Source organism: Panthera pardus, unplaced genomic scaffold (assembly GCF_024362965.1).
Source record: "Panthera pardus isolate Hobbes unplaced genomic scaffold, ASM2436296v1 HiC_scaffold_26, whole genome shotgun sequence".
Taxonomy (NCBI): Eukaryota; Metazoa; Chordata; class Mammalia; order Carnivora; family Felidae; genus Panthera; species Panthera pardus.
Genome location: NW_026526832.1, coordinates 11147149 through 11173611, shown reverse-complemented (window position 1 = coordinate 11173611; position 26463 = coordinate 11147149). Strand labels below are relative to the sequence as shown.

At 38.1% G+C, this 26463-nt stretch overlaps 1 protein-coding gene and 1 pseudogene across 3 annotated transcripts in view; one reads left to right on the top strand and one right to left on the bottom strand.

Annotated features, from left to right (window-relative positions):
* Positions 1–26463, bottom strand: part of HEATR5B (HEAT repeat containing 5B) — a 98814-nt gene that overhangs the window by 35446 nt on the left and 36905 nt on the right. For all 3 annotated transcript variants that reach the window (XM_019447361.2, XM_053891002.1, XM_019447367.2), the window contains exons 19-25: positions 23435–23594; positions 21603–21792; positions 19138–19307; positions 11801–11945; positions 6246–6485; positions 5484–5735; positions 156–337 (exon numbers count right to left, since the gene is read on the bottom strand). In XM_019447361.2, coding sequence (XP_019302906.1) covers positions 156–337; positions 5484–5735; positions 6246–6485; positions 11801–11945; positions 19138–19307; positions 21603–21792; positions 23435–23594 — 1339 coding nt within the window. The remainder of the gene's footprint in view (positions 1–155; positions 338–5483; positions 5736–6245; positions 6486–11800; positions 11946–19137; positions 19308–21602; positions 21793–23434; positions 23595–26463) is intronic.
* Positions 25697–26244, top strand: LOC109265910 (peptidyl-prolyl cis-trans isomerase A-like; annotated as a pseudogene).

The following is a 26463-nucleotide window of genomic DNA, read 5'->3' as shown; positions in this document are numbered from 1 at the left end:
TTCTTCAACTGTGGGATTCAACTATGCAACAGACAATGGGAATAAAGACATATAGTTGAAGCTCCAAAGACATTTCTCCAGGGAATCCTTGTCCCCTTACTCACCACACAAAGAATCAATTTTAAGTTTTTAAGTAAACAGAGTATCTCACTCACATTAGCTTGATACTGCTCCAGAATCACTTGGCCTGGAAATTCTGGCTCAGGCACAGATGCAAACTTCTTGATAATGTCTTCAAGTGCTTGGAGCCCAGCCATCCGCAGCTGGTTACTATGATCTGTTGCAGCCATGAAGGCCATGCGAATCAGGTCAGAGAGATGAAGTACCAACAGGTCATCTAAAAATAAAATAGACGGCAAAAAGGAAAATTTCTGCCCAAATAGGTTTAATATGAAATGAAATAAACTTCTTTAAAAAAGCACTTATGGGGGCGCCTGGGTGGCTCAGTCGGTTGGGTGACCGACTTCGACTCAGGTCATGATCTCACAGTCTGTGAGTTCGAGCCCCGCATCAGGCTCTGTGCTGACAGCTCAGAGCCTGGAGCCTGCTTCGGATTCTGTGTCTCCCCCTCTCTCTACCCCTCCCCTGCTCATTCTCTGTGTCTCTCTGTCTCTCAATAATAAATAAATGTTTAAAAAATTAAAAAATAAATAAAAAATAAAAAAATAAAAAAGCACTTACATTCCATACATTTCACTGTGTTTAAAAATAACAAAGATACACTTTCAAGAAAGCTTATCTATCATAATTTCTCAAGAACATTGGTAAACCTTTTACACAGTATGGTAAAATAGATGACATTATTATACGACAACATTTGAAGCAAAGTAACTGATTATCCTAACTTTCCCCAAAGGAGTTTATAATTCTTTAGAATGGGGTCGGCAGATTTTTTTTTTTTTTCTGTAAAGAACTAGATAGTAAATAGTTTTGGCTTTCCTGGCCATATAATTTCTTTTTATTTTTTATTTTTTATTTTTTTAATCTTTATTTATTTTTGAGAGAGAGACAGAGCGTGAGCAGGGGAGGAACAGAAAGAGAGGGAGACACAGAATCCGAAGCAGGCTCCAGGCTCTGAGCTGTCAGCACAGAGCCTGACGCGGGGCTCAAACCCACGAAGTGCGAGATCATGACCTGAGCCGAAGTCGTACGCTTAACCTGCTGAGCCACCCAAGCATCCATGGCCATATAATTTCTAACACAACTACTCAACTCTGGTGTTGCAGAATGAAAGTAGTCACAGTCCATGTGTATATAAATGGGCGTGCTGTGTTCCAATAAAACTTCATTTAAAAAAAAAGGTTATGGGCTGGATTTAGACTGTAGGCAGTAGTTTCTCAACTTCTACTTTATGGAAAAGACTTTTGCAAGGTAAGACGTAGGAAGGAGAAGACTTTTTCCTTTTAGAATAAAGGCTGCTCCAGATCTGCCCAAACAAAGCTTAAATGCAAGTCTCAAAGTATTCAAAAGATAGCAGGTAATTTAACTATATCCCAGAACAAAGTGTAATACTATTTAAAGGAATACAACAAAATCCAGCACTACTACCATAAAATTTGCAATATCTGGCATGTAATAAAAAAAATTACCAGGGATGCAAAGAAGCAGGAAAATATATTTCATAACAAGGGAAAAAATTCAGTGAATAGAAACAGATTCAGAAATGAAAGGGTGATGAAATTAACAGACAGGCAGCCTAAAACAAGTTTATTATAAACATGTTGCCTATATTCAAGAAAGAAAAGGAAAGCCCGAGCATAATGAAGACAGAAATAAAAGAGAAAACCACAAATGGGACTTGTAAAAATTAGAAAATATATATATTGGAAATGAAAGATAAATTGGATAAGATTATTAGGGATTAGTGCCAAAGAGGAAAAGATTGGTGATCTTAAAGACATAGCAACTAAAATTATCTAAATAATTTATCAAGCTCAAGTACTCTAAAGTTCTTCAGGCTGCTGCAAGACTCTCAAAGTCTTTTTGAAGAAGTGGCAAGTCTGTGTTTCAGCCTGATTCCCAAACAGCTCCTATTTAAACAGGTTTTTGCTGTTATTCTTATTGTGAAGGTTGTAAGACAAGTTCTTCTAATTTTTTCCTGTGCCTACCTAAAATTCTTATTTCAGAATCTTAAGTTTAAAAAAGAATATCTATTGGTTTGGGGAAGAGGAACAGAGGAGAGAGAAAAAGAACATTTAGTCAGAAGCCCACAGTGCTTCCTCACCTCAGGGAAACAAAAACATTCCACCAATAAAAATCAGGAATAATGAAATGCTGCCAGAAGTTGGGAGGAAATTTCCAAGGTAGATGGAACTCGCTTAAAATGGGCCTATTCATATTATGCCAACCCAGAAGTAAATTAAAAGGCCCATTACTCCTCTGTTACTCTCTGCCACCTAATTAAAAAGGTCTAGAATGACAGCACTCTCACAACGAAAAAGTAGGCAATAATTCCTAAATGAAAGTGCTATCGCTTCTCTACACAATTCTCTACCTCCAACTTTTCTTAAATCAAGACCTCTTTTTTCCAAATCCTAGGAGATGAACTCCTAAAGCAGGGGAGTGGGAAGGGACATGGGGCAGAAATTCTAAAATGGGGAATTAGGGGACTGTTAGAGCCTCTCAAGTGCAGAGCCTGCTTGAGATTCTCTCTGCCCCTCCCCCATTCATGTGCGTTCACGTGTGGACTCTTTCTCTCAAAATAAATAAAATGCACCTAAAAAATAATGTTCTATAAAAATCAGAATAAAATACAGAAAATCACTTGGCATCTCAACAGGATGCACAAAGTCACGGTTAGAGGTTTATTATATTCTGGGACTGGTAGTTCCGTACAACAAAAGCACAGTGCATGCAAAGGGAGATAAGGATGATACAGGAAGAGCCTGGATAGCACATTTATTTGATCTGTAACTTTTCATACACACTGACATTACTGTTCAGGACGGCAGGCAATGGGAACTAGAAAGGATCCTCTTTCAGTCCAGCAGAACAAAGCATGTCAGATACTGAAATCTAGGTTGGAGAGCTGTTATATCAGCTCACCATCCAGCTACCAATGTGAAGCACCCAGTTAACAAAGACAGAGAATACGGGCAATCCACCCACACACAATGTGAGCAAATTCCAAATACGCACTCTACCCTTTCAAGGATATATAAACAAATAAGCCTGTGGAAAAAAAATATACCCAGGCAAAAGAAAGATTATGAAGATTCCGAAAGAACTAATCTCAAAAATAATTTTCTGGGGACACCTGGGTGGCTCAGTCGCTTAAGTGTCCAACTCTTGATTTAGACTCAGATCATCATCTCATGGTTCGTGAGATCAAGCCCCACATCAGGCTCCCTGCTGATTGCGCAGAGCCTGCTTGAGATTCTCTCTGCCCCTCCCCCATTCATGTACGTTCACATGTGCGGACTCTTTCTCTCAAAATAAATAAAATGCACCTAAAAAATAATGTTCTATAAAAATCAGAATAAAATACAGAAAATCACTTGGCATCTCGACAGGATGCACAAAGTCACGGTTGCTATAGAATAAGAACAGAAAATCATAAGGAGCCCAAATGATATGATACGATGAAGGAAGAAGACAAAACAATTAAACGAAAACTAAAAACATAAAAGAAGACTTAAGATCCGCTATGGGGGGCAGAAAACAGTAAAACATTATATCCATGACATAAAGGGAAGCCTTGTGAGGATCTCTGAGAATGCAGGGAAAAAGACAAGATACAAATAATGAGAGAAAAAACAATTAAACACAAAGAAAGGAAAGCCAACTTAAGGATCTTCACCTTTCCTTAAATGTAATATGCATACTTCTGTGCCTTTACAAATTCTCTTACTTTCTCTGCTTATAATAAACCAGTGCGGTAGGCGGAATAATGGTGCTCAAATATTTCTACACCCTAATCCCTACGAGCTGTGAATGTTAAAGGGACTTTGTACATGGAGATTATCCCAAATTTAACAGGTGGGCCCAATCTAATCACATGTGCCTTAAAAGCAGAGCACCTCTTCTGGCTGTAGTCAGAGAGAAGTGTGACAACTAAAGGTGGATCACTGAGACAGTCAATGTTGCTGGCTTCGAAGACAGAGAGAGGGGGCCACCAGTCGAGGAATACAGGCAGCTGACAGAAGCTATGAAGAAAATAGACTCCTCTAGAGCTTCCAGAAAGGGATGCAGCCCTGCTGGGACCTTGATTTTAGGCCAGGGAGACTCATGTTGGACTTTCTGACCTACAGAACTATAGGATAAAATAATCTGGGCCACTGAATTTGCGGTCTTTTCTTACAGCGGCAATAGAACACTAATGCAACCAGCTTCTTCTACCTGCAAAATCTTTTCTCTGTCTTTAAAATCCAGTTTCAAAATCACCTTTTCTGTGAGATCTTCCCTGGCTCTTCAGGAAATGAACACTACTTTTTTTATGTTCCCCAAATACTCCGTCATACCACTATGGGACATGTAATTGTTTGAGACAAGGCTTTTTGCCTTCTAGACTAGAAATTCTTCAAGGATATGGACTCTGTTTTCTTTTTCTTTGTATCCCCAATGTGTAGCAAAGAACAGGATTTGGTAAATATTTGATAAATAATGACATGAATAAAGACACTGTGCTCGTGATAATTGTGCTTTCCTGATAACTGTACCTTCAGATTGACATTCTATACATGGGAGTACTGTTTTACCTTTTGTTTTTTAATCCATTTGTGAGCTCTAGTAAACTGAAAGGCATTTAGTAACAAAACAAACTGGAAGGCATTTTAATGTACAGACTTCAACACTACTAACATATACAGTTTGTCTTTACATATGTAAGAAAATGACAGGGCAATGAAGAGACAACAAATTACTAGACAGAGTCTATTACTCTCTTACTGCCCTCGGCTTCTCTGATTCTCATTTGTAAAATGAGGATATTGGATGCGATGATTTCTTTGCAAACTCCCTATAATATCGGATCCAGGGAATTATGGAATATAAAAAGCTCATAAAATATAAAAAAGTGACAGGTTTCAGTAACCAACAATTTTCACTTTTTTCAAACTACCTAGCAGCATTTCTGAAATCTGAGAGTTTGAGTTGAATTGAATGATAGCATTCATGAATTCTGACATTCTCCATGGCTGGGGACTGCAAAATTCACTTTGCTTATGCACCTTAAAGCGTTGCTCTTTTACATTGAAGTGCTAAAACTAGGACAAAGTACAAAGGATATGTAAGTTACTGTCATTATTATCCTGAGGGGACATGATTAAGATACATCTACCTTAAGATACGTAGACATATACCTTTGAACCACTTTCTTCAACTTATCTTCCCAATACAAAGCAGAAGATGGGTAGTATGTTTAGGGGACAGAAAACAAAGGTAAAAGGCACATGAATGCAAGACATGAAAGGCAGAATCTAAAGCATGTTACCTAGCAGCAAAATATCTCAAACCTATAGAAGAAGTACTGATTTTAAATTTACTTGTAGGGTTTCGTAGTTTAGCAGAACGTGCCATCGCAAGATCAAAGTGGGCCTGGTCTGCATTCTCACACAAATTGATGATTCGGCACAGGCAATCGGCAGCGAACACCCGAGTGGCCCAGCGAGGTGCCACGAAGGGCTTTGATTTATCTTCTTCGCCTAGTGTGGTGAACATGGTATCATCATCCATTTCATCTTTCTTCTCAGATTCCTCATCTTTTCCACTACTTAAGGGAGTTGCAGTGCTCATATCTGTAACAAAAAAACAGCATATTATGACAAATTTCCATATAGCAAAAATGATGTTCTAGAACTTGCATTCATGTTAGAAGATTGCTAATAAAAAAGGACTAAATTCTCATTCCTTTGAAAACAGTAGAATTGGTAAGTTAAAAAAAAAAAACAATCAGAAACCAAGCAAAGGGTAACATAAAAACCTTTTACATATTTCACTGGTTTTACATACTATGTTGAACTACGGAGTAACTGGGGGTTTTCATACATGAAAATTTAATTTGAATTTAGCTGTTTCCCCCAAATCAAAGAAAGCATATTACTTTGTAATGTAATTTAACCTTCAACATTTATATAGGGATTTATAGATTAAAATGTATTAGTATTTTTAAATACAAGCTCAAATTTAAATCTATGTATCTATATATCTTTTTATGTATTTGTATCCATATATTTACATATACAAAAGTATACGAGAGGGAAAATATTCACTATTTTAAGAACATATTTTATATATTGAATACATACCACTAGAAGCTGCCAGGACATCTTTACAAAGCATTAGCCAATGCGAAAGTTTTTCTACAGCCAGTGATGACAGCATATGCCCCAAAGTATCGTGAATATCAGAACATAATTTTCTATCTGTCTCCCGGTCTAGCATTCCAAAAAGAAGCCCTTCAAGACCAGTTTCTGTTATATTAACACCTTGGTGCCGGCAATGGATATCACTTCGAGAACTAACTCCAGGTGCAAAAGGACTGACATCTGAAAAGCAAATTTTATAAATGAACTTGTACAGGATTTTGTTGCACACTAGAGGTAACAATTACATTAAATACCAACGCTTACATGTAAATTCAGGATTACAACAAAACAAGCTAGCTACACATACAATTTATGTTCTCCAGTTTACATACATATCCTTAGGTTTAGAATTTAATCTGACAATAAATCTGATCTTTAAGACTGATTATTCTGAGGTAGTTTAAACAAATCTCTAGGGAATGCTAAATAGATATATATTTCATTGTAAAAAAGAAAAAGTGTGGGAAAGAGATATATTTCTAGAGATTGAATTTAATGGCCTAAAAAATAATTACTGCTATATTTGTTGGAAGAACAAATTGAAATTCATTCAGTCTTATAGTTCAGATTTTTAAAAATCTATAAAGCCAGAACACAAATCATAAATGGATTATAAACTATACAAACACTTAAAAACTGGGAAAGTCCTTTCCAAGAAACATACAATCCAAAAGTAATACTGAATGACGAGATGGATAAAATAGGTGAAGGGGATTAGGAGGCACAAACTTCAAGCTATAAAGTAAGTCACAGGGATGAAAAGTACAAATAAGGAATACAGTCAACAATATTGTAATAATGTCGTATGATGACAGATGGCGACTACACTTATCATGGTGAGCACTTCATCATGTACAGAATTGTGGATCTCTATGTTGTATCCCTGAAACTAACATAACATTGTATGTTACCTATACTTCAACTAAAAGCAATAGTGAGGGGCGCCTGGGTGGCTCAGTCGGTTAAGCGTCCGACTTCAGCTCAGGTCACGATCTCACGGTCCGTGAGTTCGAGCCCCGAGTCGGGCTCTGGGCTGATGGCTCAGAGCCTGGAGCCTGCTTCTGATTCTGTGTCTCCCTCTCTCTCTGCCCCTCCCCCGTTCATGCTCTGTCTCTCTCTGTCTCAAAAAAAATAAACGTTAAAAAAAAAAAAAAAACAATATTGTTATAAGATAGTAAATGTCTTGCTTTATCTGAAAATCTTTTTGTTCTTATAAACAGCAAAACTTGTACAAAAGGTAGCCTTAAGAATGAACACCGTGGGGGAACCCAGGTGGCTCAGTCGGTTAAGCATCTGACTTTGGCTCAGGTCATGATGCCATGGTCTGTGAGTTCAAGCCCTGCATCAGGCTCTGTGCTCACAGCTCGGAGCCTGGAGCCTGCTTGGGATTGTGTCTCCCTCTCTCTCTCTGCCCCTCCCCTGCTCATATTCTGTCTCTATCTCAAGAATAAATAAACATTAAAAAAAATAATAATAATGAATACTGCGAGCTCCGAAGTCTCCGAAGTCAAGGTCCTCTGAACCTTGAAGAGAGTGAGACAGATGGATGGAAACTGAAAAGTGACTCTTTTAGTTGAGTCACTCCAAAGACAAATGAGGGGTGTCTGCAGAAAACAGCCACAATGAAAGGAATTCAGACAGTAGGAAAAGTCAAAAGAAAAGGTTCCAAGGAAAGAGAACATTAGTGAGAAATTAGACACAGAAGCTTAATTTTCACTTAGCAGCAGGTAATATGTTCCCATATCAGGAATTATACTTCTATAACATGAATTTTCACAGCTACATAGCAAACCACTGAATTAAGAGAACATTGATTAACTCATTGAGGATGAATTCCTAAAAGGGGAATTGCTAGGTCAAAGGGTAAGCTGACAAAAAATACTGACAAATCCAAAAAATGTGTATGACTTTACATTTCTTCCTATCTGCAGTGTAAGACATTTGTCTTCTATTCATACCTCTCCCAACGCTAGTTATAATCATTATTTTTAATCTGGTCAGTTTCATAAAAGAAAAATGCTATCTTATTATTGCACTGACTTATAATTTAATTATTATTTAATCCTTGGAGGTTGAAAATATTTCCTATGTTGATACTTGTTCTTTGATAAAACATGTTTCTTATGCTCTCATGATTTCTGTAGATGCAAAAGACAGTTAACATAGCAGGCCTGAGAATACTTAGTAAGGCCTGATATTCAGGTTAGCCCTCTGTTAGCATCTGAGAGAACTGGGTTTCAGGAGGGTTCCCACCATTTCCTGGTAAAAGTGGCTCACTATGCCTAACCTGTTTGTACAAATAGTATGGTTTATGCCAAACATCCGCCTGACTTTTGAACATCTGGGCTTTTGAAACATGCTAGGCAGACATACCCCGTCAATCAGGGCCCAATAAAAACCTTGGGGACTGAGTCTCTGAGAAGATTCCCTGGTAGACATTTCATGTGTGTTGTCAAAACAGATTGTTGGGGAGTCAAGCAGCTCCTGTGTGACTTCATGGGGCATGGGCGCTTGGAAACCTGAGCCTGGTTTGCTCCAGACTTCACCCCAAGTACCTTTTCCCTCTGCAAATTTTGCTTTGTATCCAGTTGCTGTAATAAACCATAGCCATAAGCATGACTATATGCTAACTCCTCCTACTGCATCATCAAACATGGGGTGGTCTTAGGACCCCCAACACACTAAGCTTTTAAGCTTTAAAAATATTAAAACAGGGGTGCCTGGGTGGCTCAGTTGGTTGAGTGTCTGGCTTCAGCCCAGGACATGATCTCACGGTCCGTGAGTTCGAGCCCTGCGTCGGACTCTATGCTGACAGCTAGGAGCCTGGAGCCTGCTTATTGTTCTGTGTCTCCCTCTCTCTTCCCCTCCCCTGCTCATGCTCTGCCTCTCTCTCTCTCTCAAAAATAAACATTAAAAAAATTAAAAATATTAAAACATAAATATACACACTTCAATAAATAAAGCAATAAATATATTTTGCAAATATTTCCCCCTCTTAGTTTGTCTTTCAACTACAATGATGGTGGCTGAATGTAAACGTTTTAAAATTTTATATCTTGGGCAGCCATCGTGGGTCAAGAGGGTCGGTACTATGGGAGGTTCAGCAGGACTGAGCGAACTGGGAGTATACTGAGGTCATCATCAGCAACATCAACAAATTGTGGACTTTCTCAACTCATTCGATACATCTTGTTGGTCAAGACTTGCAACACTAAACGAGAAACTGACAGCCTTTGAACAGAGACTAGAGTACACTGAAGCACAGGTGACAAAAGGTGAGACCTAGCACCGTGCCATGCTGCTGCTGGGAGGCGTACATGGGAAAGGCCCCAGCAGCCTCCGCTCCTTCCTCTCTCCTTAAAGAGCAACAGGGCTTATTCTTGTTTTACTTTTTTCCAAAGCATGGCCTTTGGGCCCTGCCACATACATTGGTGTGTGATGTGGCATGTGGGAAGAAGTCCAGGGGCACTCTCAGAAACAACATTAGGCATTTTACCTTTTATTTTTATTTTTTATTTTTTTTTAACGTTTATTTATTTTTGAGACAGAGAGAGACAGAGCATGAACGGGGGAGGGTCAGAGAGAGGGAGACACAGAATCTGAAACAGGCTCCAGGCTCTGAGCTGTCAGCACAGAGCCCGACGCGGGGCTCGAACTCACGGACCGCGAGATCATGACCTGAGCTGAAGTCAGCCACTTAACCGACTGAGCCACCCAGGCCCCCCAGGCATTTTACCTTTTAAGTAACTATTTTGTAGAACTGTTTGTCAATGTATTTGAGGCGTGCAGAGCCAAACGCCGCCGGGACTCTTTGTTAAGGTCCTCCCCACCTCCTTTTCTCTCTCTCTCTCTCTCTCTCTCTCAGACTTTCCTCATAGCTCCCATTGCCTCTGCATTGGTTCTATAAACAGTCTTTGTCTCCTTTCCACCTTTGGAGGGGCGGGGAGTGGAGTGGAGCGGTGCTGGCTGAGAACACTTATGCCCTGGCAAGGTGGCCACCAGAGAATGTTGTTGGTAACCCACCAGTTTCTTGTCCTTTTGGGGAGGTCAAGGCCAGGCGCCCACTTGGCTTGAAGGGACATTTTCATAATTTTCTTTCTGTCACTTGGGGTGTCTTTACCTCTCATATTTCTCTAATAAACTCCTCAATTTTTAAAAAAGATAAAAATAAAAAAATTAAAATAAAATTTTATATCTTATTCAGGAATATTCTGTAATTACTTTTGGTTCTATGTTTTCTCTCTTAAAAGCAATAATGTTTATTGTATAGCTTCTTTCACATTTCTACAATACAGTATATTTGTTAACAGAGCTCCTACACTATGCCAAAATTGAAGATATTTTAGTATCTTGCTTCTTAGTACCCAAGCAACTTCTATGCATTTGAAAGCTCTTGTAAGTAAAAATTTTTCTCTCACAATAGGGAAATATCTGTCAATTAAGCTCTGAAAAAGTTCCCAAGCAACCAATCGCTAGGGACCAGAAGACCAAGTATGAAATTCAAGTTATACATAAAACCCCCCAAAAAACAGAAAGAATTGAAGAAAGCAAAGATCTACCTTTGCTACCCAAACATATACTGACATTTCTTGTTTTATTGGTCACTCTAGCTTTACCTTCTTGAGGAAAAGTTGCATCACTTTTCAAAAGGGACCAAAGCTTTCAGGTACCCCCCAAATAGATCACTGCTCTTTCCAGAAGTCTATCAGTGATACTGAGCAACATCCTTAGAGTTAGTTATCCTTTATATATAGCTAAATCATCCTCAAGGCATGGCACAAGTATCTTGATATTAAATGCTGTTTAGCTCCAAACCTTAAAAAAGGTAAAAGTGTAAAATTACCAAGAAAACCATACTGGAATTTTTTGGGGCGTGTGGGTGGCTCTGTCAGTTAAGCATCTGATTCTTGATTTCAGCTCGGTCATGATCTCAGAGTTGTGGGATCAAGCCCCATGTCGGGCTCAGTGCTGAGCGTGGAGCCTGCTTGGGATTCTCTCTCTTCTCTCTCTGCCCCTCCCCTGCTCATGCTGTCTCTCTCTCTCTCTCTCTCTCTCTCTCTCTCAAAAAAATCAATAAACATTTATGGGGCGCCTGGGTGGCTCAGTCAGTTGAGCGTCTGACTTTGGCTCAGGTCATGATCTCACGGCTTATGGGTTCGAGCCCTGCATCAGCCTCTGCGCTGACAGCTCGCAGCCTGGAGCCTGCTTCAGATTCTATGTCTCCCTCTCTCTCTTTCTGCCCCTCTCCCACTTGCTCTCTCTCTCTAAAAAATAAATAAAAACATTAAAAAATTATAAATAAATAAATAAGCATTAAAAAAATCTTTCTAAAAACTACACTGGAGGTGTTTTCTAAGTGATAATGGTTTTATTTTATTTAAAAGGACAGGAAGAATGACTATCCTTGAAAGCAAAAATGTTACTTAAAGAGCAATACTCCTGTGAAATGGTTAAGTATTTAAACAAAAAGAATAATGACCGATAAGGTAACTTACTAGTACCACTGTTCTCCTTGTCACCTGCATTTTTGGCTAGGCTCATGGCATATTCACACACTTCCGCAGCTTCTCTTTGGGCGAGCTGCCGGAGACAAGCCACGGCTGCGCGTCGAAGCAGCAAATGGGAACTACATAAGTGAACCTGTAAACCATAACATATTAGACAATTTTTTTAAAAACACTGTGATCTCATTTACCTAATGAATATATATTAACACTTTACTTGGGAAGAGGCTCTTCATTGAACAACATCAGTTGTTAAATATATAGCCAAATAAATGGCCTTTTGGAAAAATAATAATACCAATAAAGCATATAAGGAATATTTTAGTGGCCAAAACAACTGTCCCAAGACCTGGTCACTAAAGACCATACAATACACTTACATAAAAATCCAGATGGATCTCTTGCACATCTTGTTTTACACACGGTCCTACTAAATGTTGTCATCCAAAATTTTTAACTGCAGGGGTGCCTGAGTAGCTCAGTCGGTTAAGCATCCGACTTCGGCTCAGGTCATGATCTCATGGTTCGTGGGTTCGAGCCCCGCATTGGGCTCTGTGCTGACAGCTCAGAGCCCAGAGCCTGTTTCAGATTCTGAGTCTCCCTCTCTCTATGCCCCTCCCCCACTCACGCTCTGTCTCCCTCTGTCTCAAAAATAAATAAACATAAAAAAAATTTAAAAATTGTTAAGTGCATAAAGATTATATGCAGTCAATGAAAAGTTAGCAAGGAATGAAAGCAAAGAAGGGTTGTTTATTAAAATTAAAAAAATCAAGCCAATATTTACACCTGGAAAAAATTCCAAAATGGGTCCTTTTGGAAAAGAATTGTTTTTCATCTCAAAAGATCCTGAAAGACATTGAAAGAATCAATGCAGCACACTTTAATACATGAAGTATAAGACACAGCATAACATGATGATTAAGAGCTTGTGCTCTGATTGCTTGTGCTCTGATTGCTAGATTGGGTTTGAATCTTGGTTGTCATTTACTTCTGTGTGACCTTCGACTAGTTACTTAACCTCTCTGTGCCTTGTTTGTCCATATGCAAAATGTGGAGAGTAATTCTTTGCAGGAATATAGTGAAAATAAAATAAGTTAATGCAAGTATTTTGCTTAGAACAATGATTGACATACTTAATACAGATTAGTTATTATTACTATAAAGCTGATTCACCAAGAAAATATTAAATTAGGTCCCATGAGCTACTTCTTAAGCAAGGAGATAAGAAATGTAAGTAATATATGTTAGAAAAAAATCTCATCCAGAAATAGCGAAAGGGGGAATAATTATATGGAATACACCACCCCTTCACAATGCTAGATAGTATATTTTTATACTACCAATATAGCATTTTTAATTCCAGATATATTTGCATAAAATTCATAGCCCGTGAAACTTATACCAAGTATTTAAGATATATATATATATACACACATATATATATATGTGTATATATATATATATGTGTGTGTACATATATATATATATGTGTATATATATATATATGTGTGTGTATATATATATATATATGTGTGTATATATATATATATAACTGAGGAGAGAAAACCTGACAGATTTTTTTCAATAAAATGTTTTATTCACTCCATTTCCTTAAAATTAAGACATTTTGGAACTTTCAAATATCCTCTAATTAGAAAGCTTAAGCATGGTCACATGAGATGCGAAGAACAAGTCACTTAGTCTCTCAGAGTTTCTGCCTTTTCATGTGTACATTGGGGACAATACCCACCCTATCTTACATGATTGTGGTAAGAATCATATGATTAAATATATATAAACAAAACATCATAAAAATTTAATTTAGTTGCAACTAAATAGAATTGTAGCTAAGAGGGGTGCCTTGCTGGCTCAGTCTATACACCATGCAACTCTTTATCTTGGGGTCGTGAGTTCAAGCCCCATGTTGGGCACAGAGTTTACGTAAAAAAAATTTTTTTAATATTAAAAAAAAAAGAATTGTAGCTAAGAAAATACATTCAACAAATGTTGATTGGGAGAGCTGAAGAGAAAAAAATAGAACACTTTTGTTTTCAAAGTACTTTTAATACTCCATTTTAGTGATTCTGAGGCATATATATTTTTTTTCCATTTTAACATCTCTAGTATTAGAGATGCAAATTACAATCGATGGTGTCTTACAGTCACTGTAAATCAGGTAAAATAAAGACATATTTGTTTGAATCAATATTTGCTAAAAATATGTGGCTTCCTAATGTCCCTCCCTAGCTCCTTAGAGATAATGAGAATCTATAGTGACTTCCATCATTATAGTTTCATTTAGCCTGCTCTTGAACTTTATATAAATGGAACTATGTAATGTGCTCTTATGTCCGACTTCTCAGAAATTTATCTGTGAGATTCATCCAAGTAACTACATTTCAGTTTGTTTTTATTGCTGTGTAGTGTTCTGTTGAATATTATATCACTATTTATCCACTGCTCACTGGTAGACATATAGGTCATTTCTGGGTTTTGGCTATTCTGAATAACCAATCAATGAACATTCCTGCACATGTATTTTGGCACACATCTGCATGTATTTCTTTCAGCTATTTACTTAAGACTGAAGTTGCTGGGGGCACCTGGATGGCTCAGTTGGTTAAGTGTCTACTCTTTTTTTTTTTTTTAATGTTTATTTTTGAGAGAGAGACAGCGCAAGAGGGCGCGCACGCATGCATGAGTGGAGCAGGGGCAGAGAGAGGGACAGAGGATCTGAAGCAGGCTCTGTGTTGACAGCAGCAAGCCCAATATGGGGCTCGAACTCAAGAACCGTGAGATCATGACCTGAGCTGAAGTCAGACACTCAACTGACTGAGCCACCCAGGTGCCCCAAGCGGCCTACTCTTGATTTTAGCTCAGGTCATGATCTCACAGTTCCTGAGATTGAGACCGCATCAGGCTCTGCGTAGACAGCACGGAGTCTGCTTGGTATACTCTCTCTCCCTCTCTCTCTGCCCCTCCCCGCTCACACACTCTCTTTCTCTCAAAATAAATAAATGTAAAAAAAAAAAAAAAAGCCTATAAAAAAAAGAGTGAAGTTTCTGGGTCATAGCATATGCATATATTAAACTAGTTTACATTATGCCTAATTGTTTTCCAAAGAAACTTTTTTGTCTTATATTTCACAAACTTCAGGAACATTGTGTTGCTTACTCCTACAGTAGACCTCCACCTTTCTATAAAAATGCCTGTTATTTTATACTTTACATCATCTTACTATCTCTTGTTGCACCCACCGCATATACATCCTGGACAACTGGACGTCCCTGCTCTGACACTGATGACCTGGGCATTCAGTTCAAGTCTTTTTCTCACTGACATTTCCTACAACTACCCCAGATGACATCAATGCCTATGTGTGGAATACTTCTGTCAGGACGGGAGAGTGAGTAACTGTGGTCGCCTGGTAGAAAAGCAGTTGCTTGCCAAGAGGGAAATAACAATGCTTCAGAGTGGTGGTTGTTCTTTCAAAGACACATTTTGAATAGTTCTAACATCACACAAATTTTAACACTTTTATGTCACTTAAAGATTACTATGGTGAAACTCACCTCTCAATACATTTGCTGAAAAAATAAATCACATTTCATTTGTGTGAGGTATTACACATGGTATCACATAATATTGCCATTTCTGATGGCAATGATTGAGTAGGAATAAACATGAAATTTGTAAAAATCTGAACCGATTTCACTAATTTGGATGAACCCACGTGTGGACTAATTTTCAGTGTTGAAAGACCTGGTATGGAGACAGCACAGGGGCTTTTGGCAATGTGGAAACAAGACAACCCCTTGCATGGCCCCTTTTCTCATCGCTACCCTGCCAAGCCACCTCCTTCCAACCAACTACCTGAAATCTCACTACTTAGCCTCTTGGAAGAGGTTCAGGAAAGTGCTCCAACACACCTTGTAATAAAACCCTTGGTGTTCTGCCAAGGGAATCAGTTTTGAGGCTCATTGCACAGCCTGTGGCTTATTGATAACCTCCACTGAGATAAAGAAACTCATGTTATTACTTTACCAGATCCTCTTAAATGTGCTCTATTTCATAAGGTCAATGCCATAGTATAATTATATTTAAGGAGAAAAAAATGGAGAGAGGAATCAGACAACCTAAAGAATACATGTCTGTGTTTTGTCAGTAACCTACGTTTGTCAGTAACCTAAGCTGTATCACGTAACAGAGTCACCTTGCTCAAGAGATGCCATCAATGCCCTCGGAGCTTAGGCATTAAACCATGGTTTTTGGCAGGATGCTACGTATCTTGTTGCAGAATGCAATCAGACATGAACTATTAATCGACTATTTTCTTTGCGGATGTTTTTTGTACACATTTCACGTGCATCTGGTTTCTGCCCTGCAGCACTCTCAGATTCTGGGATGGTCTAGGACGGATTCACATTCCCCTGGTCTACGGTGAAACAAGAGCAAACCTTATTGCGTCCGTTAAATATACCACATCAGATCTAACAACTAATATGTTGGCCTTTCAGTCCCTTCACCTCATTCTGGGTAACCTCCTCCCTTTTTCTCAGCAATATCCTCCCATGGTTACATCTGTAGCGCCTTTCTTTCTCCTTGTATATCAGCCTCATACTGTCTTTTCCTTCCTCCTTTACTGAAATGAGAGCTCATAATCTCAGCACTATCTTGTTAGTATCCTTATTTCTTTCATCCTGCTGTCATTTAACTGAACCTACTTGGCCAAAGTCCAACCATGAACGTACCAAAGCATCTATCTGGCTGCTCAGTGACTGAGCTCAGTTGATTACAGGTTTTGGAGAAAAATCCTACAAGGTGAACTGCTACCATTACAAATCACACACTGGAGCCAAAAGGGTCACTATTCTCCGCTGAAGCCTTAGTCCTACCACAGAAACTCCTATGTCTCCAGTTAGTTCAATCTCCCACATCCTACTCCTGTCAAATTTCTGGCCCTCTTCTTTGCTCTTTTGTTCATAAAACTTATCTTCCCTTTTACGTGAAAGTAAAAGTCATTGGATGATAACCCCCCAACTTCAAGCCACCAAATCCATAAACTCATCTGGATGTACACTCATCCTCTCCCCCTTTCTTCATGCTGTACCGGGAGAGAGATTCTCTTCCTTGTGCCCTGAGAAGTTTATCCCATTAGAAACCTTGGGTGATTAATTATCTCTCCACTCTCCGCCCCACACCTTAAACTCTCCCACCCTACTGGTTCCATCCCCTCAGCATTTAAACCCTCACATCTCACTACCATAGGAGAAAAAGTCCATCTCCCCCTTGACCTACTGTCCTCAGTCCTCTCCTACAAAGTGAACTTCTGGAAAGAAGTTTCTATTCATATCCCACCATTAGCCCAATGTATTTGGGCTTCCACTGGTACCACTCTGCAAGATGAGCTCTTGCTAAAGCCATCATGTGACAAAAGTCAAAGGACACATTATAGCTCTCATTCTTATCTCTTAACAATATGTTATAGCAGCCCACTCCTCTAATCCACTTGGCTTCCGTGAACACTACAAACTCTATTTTTCCTTTAACCACTCAGATTGCTTCATATTTTTCCTGATTCTTTTTCTTTCCCTAAATGTTATATGCTGGGTTCCTCATGCAGCACTCTCCCTGGTGATCTTATCTACTTCTGTATTTATTGCCCATCTAAATGCTTATGCCTCCCAAATTTACCTTTCCAACCAGACTTCTCTTTTCTGAGCTCTAGCTCATGAAACTAACTAAATGTCTAAAACTGAATTCATACATCCACCTTTCCCAACCTTCTCCTATTCTGGTGTTACCAATCTCAGAAAATTACATTACTATGTGCAAGTCAGGAACTTGGATTATATCCTTCTCCTTTTTCCTTACAGCCCATTAATCAGCGAATTGCACTGATTCTTTCTCTTAAACATCACTCAAATCCATTTATTTTTCTGCATTCTCATTGCTACTAATAGGGAGCAAGTCATTACCATCTCTCTCCTAGACCACCGTATTTCTCTCTCTTTTTAAAAAAAATTTTTTTAATGTTTACTTATTTTTGAAAGGGGGACAGAGTGTGAGTGGGGAAGTGGCAGACAGAGAGGGAGACACAGAATTCAGAGCAGGCTCCAGGCTTCGAGCTATCAGCACGGAGCTTGACATGGGGCTGGAACTCATGGACCATGAGATCATGACTGGAGCTGAAGTTGGATGCTTAACCAACTGAGCCACCAGGCGCCCCACCGTAATTCTCAAAGCCAAAAAAGTCCAAAGTTTTACTACATCTAGAAAGTCTGCATGATCTCTCACCTGGCTAACTGTCCAGCTTCATCCTGTGCCTGGGCCCTATCCACCCCTTCTCTCTCAGCCTAACCACACTGACTAAACAGTTTCTTGAATGTATCACACTCCTTCCCATCTTGGGGCCTTTCACATTTTTCTCTCTCCCTAAAAATAAATGCTGTCTATACCAATACCATGCTTTCTCTCAAACTAACTCTTATTTATCACACCTTGAATATCATTTTTTCAGGGAAATCTTTTCTGAATGCCTGGATTCTGACAGGCTCCCTGTTACATGTTTTCCTATAGCCCTTTCTAGCAATTGTCATATTGGTAAATTATTATTGGCCATGTTCCCTTGTAAACTATAAATTTTATATGACAGAAACTTCATCTTGTCTCATCTATAAAATATATTCCCAGTACTTTGCATAGTACATGACATATGGCAGTTTCTCAATAAGTATTTATTAAGTGAACAGATTAATGACTGTGATGACAGCAATTGCCCCTCAGAAGTTATCAATCAAACTTCAGGAGACAAAATTCTGAATGGGAAAAGCTAAAAATATGATACATCCTTAGCCAAGACATAAACAGCTCATCAAAATATTTCTTAAAAGGTGAAAAAGGAAACCAGTAAATAAAACGAACAGTCATAAAATGACTACTGAAGCTGAATCTCTAAGATTCACAATCTAGGAAACTTCCATTTTTTGTTTTGGGTCTAATTTAATCTTTTGGGAAACAAATCTGGGGCTCTCTAAATAAATCCATGAATGAGGGGTGCCTGGGTGGCTCATTCAGTTGAGCATCTGACTTTTGGTTTCGGCTCAGGTCATGATCTCACGGTTTGGGATTTCGAGCTCCACGTTTGGCTTGGTGCTGACAGCCTGCTTGGGATTCTCTCTGTCTCTCTCTGTCTCTCTCTCTCTCTCTCTGCCAACCGCACCCCCTCCCCCCACCAGCCGCTTGTGCTGTCTCTGTCCCTCTCAAAATAAATAAACTTTGAAAATATTAAATAAATAAATATATAAACGAAGCAGCTTTATACTTACACACAGGCTAGGAACAAGACTAGATAGGTTGACATGTCGTGGTGCAAACATGTGAAGCTGCTGAAGGCAAGAAATGGCAGCAGCCTGAACAAGGGAATCTGAATGGTCCTGGGTTATGGCACAACCCACCAAACAAGAAGAACGAATGGTGGAAATTGTTGCTCCGTTCCCTAATCGAAAAATACAAGAAAATGCAAAACACAATTATTAGTATTACCAAAAATATTCCTAGAAAACAACTGTCTTCTAAATAACCTCTCTTTCTGATTACTGTACAGACAGTTTTGAAGACAAAAAGTCTACGAAGTCCATAGAAATGATTTCAAAACATGATTGTCTATCGATGACAACAATATATCCCTCCAGGTTTAGCTAGGTTTACATATACTCCCTAGGAAACTATGTTGTCTTTTAAATCCATCATTGTTTTATTTGAAAGAGACAGAAAATTCCTCATTCTGTTTCTCTGTTCAACCAATATTATCACGACAGTATTTAATAACTTTAAATTATATTTTCCTAAGAAGATTAATGGAAATTTTTACAGAGATAGGAAAAATAATTGTAGTATTATATACTATCTGTATAAAAATGGCTTAATTGCCAGGGCGCCTGGGTGGCTCAGCTGGTTGAGCTCAGGTCATGATCTCACAGTTCATGGTTCAAGCCCCACATCGGGCTCTGTGCTGACAGCTCAGAACCTGGAGCCTGTTTCGGATTCTGTGTCTCCCTCTCTCTCTACCCCTCCCCCACTCATGCTCTGTCTCTGTCTCTCTTTTTTTTTTTAACGTTTTATTTATTTTGAGACAGAGAGAGACAGAGCATGAACGGGGGAGGGGCAGAGAGAGAGGGAGACACAGAATCGGAAGCAGGCTCCAGGCTCTGAGCCATCAGCCCAGGGCCCGACATGGGGCTTGAACTCACAGACCGCGAGATCATGACCTGAGCCGAAGTTGGACGCCCAACCGACTGAGCCACCCAGGCGCCCCATCTCTGTCTCTGTCTCTTAAAAAAAAAATGAATAAACCTTAAAAAAAATGGCTTAATTGCCTAATATAAGTGATTTCAAACTTTTGCCAATGTAAAATAAAAAATAATTTTATAGACATAAGGAAATCATAGGGTCACTTCTAATTTGAAATACACATTGCCTCCTTATCACTGCATTAGAAAGCACTTGGTAAACACCTATGTTTAATCAAAGTTGTATATTTATCCTGTGTATATCCTTATGATAACACTGAAAGAAAGTATTATCAACTTTCTCAAAGAGGACACTGAGTCCAAGAAAAAAGACATGTCTAAATCATGTATTTTCCACTTTCTAGCATTCTTCATTAAGATCTTTTTATTTCGGCTTCTTTTTTTTATTTTTTTTATTTAAAAAAAATTTTTTTTTTTTTTTAACGTTTATTTATTTTTGAGACAGAGAGAGACAAAGCATGAACGAGGGAGGGTCAGAGAGAGGGAGACACAGTATCTGAAACAGGCTCCAGGCTCTGAGCCATCAGCACAGAGCCCGACGTGGGGCTCAAACTCATGGACCGCGAGATCATGACCTGAGCCGAAGTCGGCCGCTTAACCGACTGAGCCACCCAGGCGCCCCACGGCTTCTTTTTTTAAAATATCTGTCTGGATGGAGGCAACACAGACAGCAGAGTGGTTAAGAATGCATGCAAAGGAAACTGATCTGGGCTTCACCTCTGGCTCCAACCACTTGCTGGCTATACAAAACTTGGAAAAGTTCTTAACCTCTCCCAGCCTTAGAGTTCCATCTATAAAATGGAGTGATATACCTATCTCAGGATGTTGTCAAAGTTAAATGAGATAATGTGTATAAACATCTTGACCCACTTAAAGCATTTACTGAATGATGGGAAAAAAGTGAAAATTTTGAAAATGGCTGGTACATTCAGGATAAATTCACAGTAATTTTCTGCCTTGTATGTTTCATTCAACCTTTAGTAAAGTTATGTCGGTGGAATTGTGTGGTTAGAATGCGGGCCTTAGGATCATACCTATCTTCTCTGAGTTTGCTTCCTCACAGAGAAATTACATAATATTATCCCCTTTATTGCAGTGGGTTTTCAAACTTTGATCCTGAGCTTTAGAGTTCAAAGAAAACAGTGAAGCAAAAGTCCATGAAGACAAGTGGATGGCACTCCGGGACACAGGGACTCCACTTTCATCTTGTCTTCATGGGGATCCAGGTAAAATATAATTTGGAAAGGCTGTCTCTGCTCAAAACTTCAAATAACAGTCAGTTATAGGTATGGTGTACGCATTAGATTAAATACCATATGTAAAAAGAAGAGTCATAGGTCTTTGGTAAATAACAAGCATTCAGTACATAGTAATTATTATTATTATTATTATAAGTTTTCATTTAGCAACATGATAGTGACATGCAGGAAACTGAAAGACAGCAAAATGTAGTTCCTTTCATTTAAGATGAATTCACTCACCTTGTAGCTCAGGGCCAACCGTAGTTATTATGGCACCCAAACATCTACCCAAACATTGATGAACTTCTGTATGTGAAGGTGGAACAGTCAACAGCAAGGTAAGAACTAGAGATAATGTTGGCTCCACATATCCACGATACATTGGGCCACTAGAATCCACTATAAGAGCAAGTGAATGAAGAGACCATGTCTGGAATGAAATATAATTTCATTTAGTTGTAAGGAATAATTAGAGTATACTGAGCTGATTTTTTTAACTTAAATTTTAGTAACTACTAACATCTTACTTTTTTAAAAGTTTATTTATTTGTTTTGAGAGCGTGCACATGCAAATGGGGTAGGGGCAGAGAGAGAGAGAGAGAGAGAGAGAGAGAGAGAGAGAGAGAGTGAGAGTCTCAAGCAGGATCCGTGCAGTGCAGAGGCCGACACAGGGCTCGATCCTGTGAACCGTAAGATTATGACCTGAGCTAAAATCAAAAGTTGGGACATTTAACTGACTGAACTACGCAGATGCTCCTTGAGTTAGGATTCTTAAAACAGAAGACAAATTAGGGAAAACTTAAGAATATCTACTGTAGTCTTCTTGTGCAGACATACAGTAGTGCTGAGGGAATGCAATTGATACAAATTATAGTAAAATGTCCTCTCATATAAAAAGAATCATGTAGGGGTGCCTGGATGGCTCAGCTGGTTAAGCCTCCACCTCTTGATTTCAGCTCAGGTCATGATCTCGCAGTTCATCTCGCAGTCTACTGTGAAAACAGAATTTTTTTTTTAAAAAAAGTGTAGCGCCTAACAAGTAATAAGCTTACTTAACTTTTGTTTCTAACCTTTTTGGGAATTTTGGGCTGCTTTACATAGCTGGAAACTTTTACCAAGAAGTCAAAGGCAAACTAAGCCTGTAGACTGGAAGCCTCTGCCGGATTTACTGCTTCTTGTCTAACTGTGAAGGAATTAATTTATCAACAAACTAATGGTATGTAGTAATGGCAACTGAATTGTTTCTTCTCCCAACTTACAGTCCCAGTATGAAGCTGGCAAGCTGAATGCTACTATAGTCATATACTCGTAATATTTTTAGGTGCATCAGTGCATGGTGGCAAATCCTTAGTGTAGTATGTTTTCAGACATGTGAAGCTCTTGCCTTTCGTTGTGGTTGTATTTATTTGTATATAAAATGTTCGAGCATAAACAAACAAAAATTCCAGGAGAACACTTAAAAATTCAACCAAAGAACCCAGACTTGGACTGGTGTCTGAGTGGGAAGAGAGACAGGATAGCCATTAAAACAAACTTGATCAACTCAGCAAATGTGGAGCGCCTGGGTGGCTCATTTGGTTAAGCGTCTGACTTCAGGTCATGATCTCAGTTTGTGGGTTCGAGCCCTGCGTTGGGCTCTGTGCTGACAGCTTGGAGCCTGGAGCCTGCTTTGGATTCTGTGTCTCCCTCTCTCCCTGCCCTTCCCCTGCTCTTGCTCTCTCTCAAAAACAACAACAACAACAACAACAACAAAAACTTAGCAAATGTAAGGAAATGCAAAAAAAAAGGAAACAAGTACAAAAGATAGTAAATTAATAAAAAGAAACTATATTTCGAGAAATATATGTGAATGGGTTAAATTCCCAGAATAAGACAGATTTAAGACTAGGTTAAAATACAAATTCCTGTTCTACAGTTTTACAAATCAAACTCATAAAACAAAGACCCTAGTAACATTTTTCCAAACAAATTATAAGAATCATTACTATTTTATAAAACAAATGACAGTCCTAAAAATATTATTTAAAAATGTCATAAAAATGTCATAAATAAAAACAAAATCAGCATTATACCTGGACTTCCGAGGATGTTCCATCTTGTGCTAGAGCCAATAAAATGCTGACACTGGTTTTCAGATGTTGTCCTGAGCCGATACCACCAACATAACGATGCAAGCAACCCAGGGCCAATGAGTGCCCAGTTCTGGATACAACATCTCGGGCTGATTTCAACCTGGGAAAATAATTATATGCTTCAGGAACTGGCCTTTCTATTTCCCTATGACAATAACAAGCTTATGAGTCACACCACAAACAGGATTTATTGTGGAAATCAGAAAAGACTACAATCATGATTACTTCTTTCTCCACTCCCTACCAAGAGTCAGAGATTAATTTAAAATGGTTGGCTAAAGTCACATATTTCATTTTAAGTTTAGAGAAAATCTGAAAGAAGAATCACCACTTCTCAGTTTTTAACATTTATTATTCCTTGAAAAGTTAAGAATCATTTGAAACATATTTTTATTATGGGTGTTTTAAATAAACACGAATTGCTTTTATAACTGGTTTTAAAAATCTAAAAATTTAGATTACAGAAATTACAAAATTACAGAAAATGTTAACTGAAGAAATTCTCTATAATTATGATCTGAACCTCTTTAACATGCATCAGTCTTTTTCTTTGTGAAATATATCTAATGAATTAAAAAATATAAAAAGAAGATATTGCAGATTACTTAAAAAATAAGCTTTATTGGGATATATTTATATAAAATAAAATTCACCAATGGTAATTCTTTTCAAGTATCCATAGAACATTTACCAAGATAGATAATTAATTGAGCCAATAAGGAAATAAAACGTATCAGAATTTATGGTATGCAGCTAAAGTGTGTATCAAGGTGAATTTATAGCATCAAAATCCTTGTATTAGAAAAGAAGAAAGGTTTTAAATGAATTATCTAAACCTCCACCTTCAGAATCTAGAAAGAGAAAAGTAAACTGAACTGAAAGTAAGCATAATGAAGCAAGTTATAAAAATAAAGCAGAAATCAGTGGAAGAGAAAATGGAGAGACAATAGAAAAACTCTATGAAATACAAACCTGATTTTTTAAAAAAGAATTATGAGAATAAGGAGAATAAGGAGAATAAGGAGAGAGAGAGAGAGAGAGAGAGAGAGAGAGAGAGAGAGAGAGAGAGAAAGGCAGAATGTATATTGCTTCTTTTGTAAAGTATTCTACAAATGTCAGTAGGCCAAGCTAGATGACAGCGTTGGTAAAATCTACATTTTTAATAATCGGAGTGTCTGTTCTATTAGTTACTGAGACAGGAATGCTGAGATCACCAAATATAATTTTAGACTTGTCTATTTTACTTTCACTTCTATTAGGTTTTGTTCCATGTATTTTAAAACTATATCATAAGATACATATACATTGAGAATTGCTATGTATTCTTGGGGGGAATTGGTCCTCTTATCATTATGAAAGCACTCATTTATTCTGGTAACAATTTTTGTTACAAAATCTACTTTTTCTGATAATAACAGAGCCACTCTAGCTTCCTTTGAGTTAGTGTTTTCCTGGTATATTATCCCTATCCTTTTACTTTTAACCTATTTCTTTCTTTAGAGTTAAAGGGGTTTCTTGTAGATAGCATTCAGTTAGATTTTGCTTTTTATCCAATATGACAAATTTTAACTTTTACTTGTAATGTTTAGACCATTTATATTTAATGTAATTATCAGCAGGTTGGGTTTAAGTCTCCCATATTGCTATTCGTGCTCTGTCACATCAGTTTGTTTCTTTTTCCTTCTTTCCATCTTCTTTTGGATTTAGTATTTTTTATTATTCCATTTTATCTCCACTATTGGTTTATTACTCTGTGTACAATATACATGAAAAAATATAATATTCTTTGAAGGTATATCATAATGGGTTAGAAATGTATAATGTAAACTCCAGAGATCCTACTAAAAAACAAAAATGTATAACTAATAAACCATTTTATCTCCACTATTGGTTTATTAGTTATACATTTTTGTTTTTTAGTAGGATCTCTGGAGTTTACATTATACATTTCTAACCCATTATGATATACCTTCAAAGAATATTATATTTTTTCATGTATATTGTACACAGAGTATGCCACCATTTCCTCTTCCCATTCTTTGCACTGCTGTCATGTATTTTTACTTCTCTCTCTATTAAAATCCTACCATACATTATCATTTTTACATGAAAGGGTCAATTATCTTCCCAAGGCATTTAAAAAATGCGACTAAAAATAGCTTGCAAACTCTGTTGCCCAGGAGCTGCCTGTGCCACTCAGCCATGGTCAACTCCACCATGTTCTTCAGCATCACCATGGATGGTAAGCCCCTGGGCTGTGTCACCTTGGAGCTGTCTGCAGACAAAGTTTGAAAAACAGTAGAAAATTTTTATGCTCTGAGCACTGGGGAGAAAAGATTTGGTTATACAAGTTCCTGCTTTCATGGGATTATTCTGGGATTTATGTGTCAGGGCAGTGACTTGGCATACCATAATGGCACTGGTGGCAAGTCCATCAATGGGGAGAAATTTGATGATGAGTATTTTATCCTGAAGCATAGGGATCCTGGAATCTTGTCCATGGCAAATGCTGGACCCAACACAACAGTTCACAGTTTTTTCATCCGCATTGCCAAGAGTAAGTGGTTGGATGGCAAGTATGTGGTCTCTGGCAAGTGAAAGAGGACATGAATATTGTGGAAGCCACAGAGCGCTTTGGGTCCAGGAATGGCAAGACTAGAAAGAAGATCACCATTGCTGACTGTGGACAAATCTATTAAATTTGACTTGTGTTTTATCTTAACTACCAGACCATTCCTGCTGTAGCTCAAGAGAGCAGTGCTTTGCCCTTGTCTGCTCTCGCTGTAATCTTTGTATCTCGCTGCAGTTCTGTGGGTTCCATAATTTCCTTATTCCCCTCCAAGTTTAGCTGGATTGCAGAGTTAAATTTATGATTATGAAATAAAAACTAAACGATAACCAAAAGTAAAATATAATAAAAAATAAATGAGAATAAAATAATAGGTCATTTTAAAACAGACATATAAAGA